The 3,967-nt window shown below is 36.2% G+C and overlaps 1 protein-coding gene across 1 annotated transcript in view; it reads left to right on the forward strand.

Annotated features, from left to right (window-relative positions):
* Positions 1-3,022, forward strand: part of LOC109843682 (WAT1-related protein At4g30420-like) — a 6,407-nt gene extending 3,385 nt beyond the window's left edge. Inside the window, exons 3-7 of the mRNA XM_020412635.1 lie at positions 448-564; positions 653-884; positions 980-1,138; positions 1,925-2,076; positions 2,576-3,022. Coding sequence (XP_020268224.1) covers positions 448-564; positions 653-884; positions 980-1,138; positions 1,925-2,076; positions 2,576-2,759 — 844 coding nt within the window. The 3' untranslated portion in view covers positions 2,760-3,022. The remainder of the gene's footprint in view (positions 1-447; positions 565-652; positions 885-979; positions 1,139-1,924; positions 2,077-2,575) is intronic.

A 3,967-nucleotide genomic window follows, 5' to 3' on the forward strand; every position in this document is an offset into this window, starting at 1 on the left:
TTAGTGTGCCTTAGAGTGTGCCTGTAGCGCCTCTCCTTTGATATACGGTGAACTGGGCTATTTAAGTTAATAAGTTCTAGGTTCTTTACTTTTTACTTTGTAACATTTATAAAATATTACATATGTGATGATGACAAGCGAGCAACAAGTTGTGCTGCTAATCCTTTCTGAATTTCAAAACCTAACCTACGAACACGTACTCAGCTAACCCTGCTGTCGTCACATTCTTATTCTAGGTTACTTTACTTTAAGTTCGGCCCATCAAGAGTTAATGGCGGCTACACATATGATTTTGTGGGGTCACTTTGGCTTTGACAATGGGTTATAAGTCAACAAAAGCTCCTCTATGTGATGATGTTTTGAAAATAACTTTAAAACAAAACTAAATCAAAATCATCTGTCTTGAAATTGGCATTACTAATTTTTTTTTTCTTTCACATTTTGCAGTGTGACCATTAGCCAATTCCTTTATTACCAAGGGTTGGAACTGTCATCAGCATCCATGGCTACTGCAATAACCAACATAGTCCCCGCATTTACATTTTTGATGGCAGCATCTGTTGGGTAAATAAATCCTTCTACGGTTCTACCTCATAACTAATATTTTCACAAGGACCTTTGACAAACTGAAATTTTCACTTGGGGCCCTCAGGTTAGAGAAAGTGAATATAAGGAGCCCGAGAAGCATGGCTAAAGTTTTGGGAACTGTCATTTGCGTTGGAGGAGCAATTTCGATGGCGTTCTTCAAAGGTCCAAAACTCATGAACGCATACTCTCAAAGTACCCTAATCTCTATGTTGCATCTTGCTGGCAAGAATTGGAAGCTAGGGAGCTTGTGTCTCTTAACATGTAGCTGTTGCTGGTCCCTTTGGTTAATTTTGCAGGTACGCAGGGGGGTTTCTGTAAAACACAAGTAAAATCAATTACGATTACAATTTAAGGTTTTTTTTTTTTTTGTAAAATTTTGGTGGGCGCGCAGGTACCATTATGTACGAACTACGTTGATCCATTGTCTCTGTCAAGTTGGATGTGCCTGCTGTCATTCTTGCAATCAGCAATCTTGACATATTTCTTGGAGCCAGACTTTAAAGCTTGGAAGCCAAATTCTGGTCTTCAGCTTTTATATTGCATATATTCAGTAAGTATATATAGATAACTATATGTGCAAAATAAGCAAATTAATCTTTTAGTACATGCGAGCCATTTGCATGATATACAGAGCTGGAGAGACTCGCACGTTTCTTGCAAAATAAACCTTTTAGTTTCATGAAGGGTGGTAAATCACGTACGCTAAACCCCCCATGAACTTTTAGTGTTTTTTGCAGTGAACTCCCAGTAACTATAACTTTTGAAATTCTGCATTTTGCCGATAACCTCCCCTAAATTAGAAGACATAAAAAGACATTTTCAAAGTTAATGGGGCCTAGTGTAATTTACTCACAAGTTATCGGGGGTTTTCTGCAAAAATTATTGAGAGTTTAGTGTGATTCTGAAAGTTATCGCGGGTTTACTGGAAAACTCTCAATGTTCTTGGGGATTAGTGTAATTTACAATTGTTATAAGAAAAATTACTTAAGGACCCAAAATATGGGACCAATAGAGGGGACAAGTGAGGTGTCCCCCTCCTATTGGATAATGAGTTGACCATCATTAATGATGGCCAACTCATTATCCAATAGGAGGGAGACATCTCACTTGTCCCTCCTATTGGTCCCATATTCTGGGTCCCAGTAGCAAAGCTCTTGTTATAATGCGAAAATACTTGTTTCAAAGGCATTAATAAGACAGACTTAACAAATCAAGATTTATTAGCTGATACACGTTTTCCTTCTTTTGTTCCCCTCCTTAATTAATTTCTTCCGCAATTTTTTTTTTTTTTTGACATGCTACAATCATTGAAGGAAATTAAATCAAACTCTTGTAGGGTGTTGCCGGATCCGCGGTGAGTTTTTATCTGCAATCTTGGTGCATATCAAGAAAAGGGCCACTTTTCTCTGCTATGTTCAGTCCCCTTTGTACTGTTATTGTTACTGTCATAGCCGTCATATTATTTCATGAACGCCTATATTTTGGGAGGTATGCTACTAAATTGACACTAAATTGACTTTCCTTTTTCACTTTTTTTGGTTAATTAGTGGGGTTGTGCATGGAAATACCAGAATATCATAAACTTTTCCAGTAAATTATCATGGCTCATATACATTACGTTGGTTAAGCAAGTGATACACGTGCAACATATTTTGAACATTTTTGTCTTTATCAAATTTGCATGACTATGTGACTCTCCTGTTCAGACTATTAACAATATCGCTAACATATATTATTAATTAGGATGATCTCCTAATGGTATGATATATACATAGTTCTTGATAGTGGGAAAGCCACGTAGTATCATGCGGCGTCATAGGATATCACTGAATTACGTATTGTATAAACTTTTTTAATCACTTTTACTTACATATAATTAAAACTAAGAACACGTACCACTAGAATTCGGATATAAACCACTAAATTAAGATCGAGGACGGTAGAAGTTGTTAACATAGATTCTCCATGTTATTGAAACTTTTTTCAGCTTGGTTGGTGCTATTGCTGTGGCTGTGGGATTGTACGTCGTTCTCTGGGGGAAAGCCAAGGATTTTGATGACAACTCGAGGATTCCGCTTACAGTTGATGAATCATCAAAGACCTCTGAAGCAAATCTCAAGCAATCCCTGTTGGATACAAAACTACAGCAGGACGAGAGTTTTGCAGTTTAATTAGCTGCAGAGAGCATATATACCTGCGCTCCTCTTTACAATTACTGCAAATTTTTGTTTTATCAGGAGTGCATGTTGTAAGCAAGTTTGTAATAAATTTCAGCGTTGTCGTTGCTCAGGAATCGAAAGGCAGCAGGTTTATTCTGTTCGTTCGCACGTTCATGATGGCCCATCAAACTTTGGTCCTTTTTGTTCTCTTTTTGAAGTTTTTCACTACCATATATTTACATTCATGTTAATTTCTTCTATTTGAGTCTTGCTTTGTTAGAATATGTAAGTTTCAAGACTAAACAATTAATGGCGCAGCTAAGAATTGAACCTTGGTGTAAAACCCCGATAATTTATAAATAATAAAATTAATGTGCGATAAATTATGATGTGTGGATAATTAGTATGATAAATATCATTTAATGGTATATGAGTATAATACCATGTGTTTTGAATATGAAAGAGTTCATACATGAGAGAGAATAGGGTTGAAACATGCACACATGGCCAAAAGCATAGAAACTGGAAAATCCCAGTCCGGTCGACCGCCACGGTCGACCGCAGCCCGGTCGACCGTAAGACCTGCAGTCTGTTTCTGTAGATTGTTTTTCTCCTGTTTTGAGTTGGTTTCGGATTTCTAAACCCATATCCGTTTTCCCCTGATATATATATGAGTTTTTCACAAATTTCTCAGTTTTCCTAAGAACCCTAACAGCCACCAAAACCCTCCAAACCCTAGTTTGATTTCTTGGAGAAGATTGAAGGATTTCAAGTAGATTTTCGGGTGATTCTTGGCTTTTGGAGTGGATATCTTTTTCAACCTTGCTTCTAACACGTTTTCCGGCAATCAAAGGCGAGTATCTATCATCTCTGCTAATCCCCCTCCTACTTTTCAAAACGTTTTTAAAGAGTTTTTAACATGTTTTGTAGAACCAAAACGAATAGATTATGTATAAAAGATAATTTCTTTTGTATTATATGTATAAAGATTAGGTCTTTCCATGCTAAAAAGGTTGAGAACGTTTTTACAGATGTGATTAAGATCTGATGATGATTTTTAAACATGGTTAATCTAAAGAAAAAAGTTTAATTTGTTGTTTTGAGCTTTTATGCATGTTTTAGGATTTTGAATATAAATCTAATGCATAAAATCATGTTTATTGTTGTTGAGTTATTTCCAGATGTTCATATCTATTGTAGCATGTTTCCATACAAGTTTT

The sequence above is a fragment of the Asparagus officinalis genome, chromosome 5, assembly GCF_001876935.1.
Source record: "Asparagus officinalis chromosome 5, Aspof.V1, whole genome shotgun sequence".
Lineage (NCBI taxonomy): Eukaryota > Viridiplantae > Streptophyta > Magnoliopsida > Asparagales > Asparagaceae > Asparagus > Asparagus officinalis.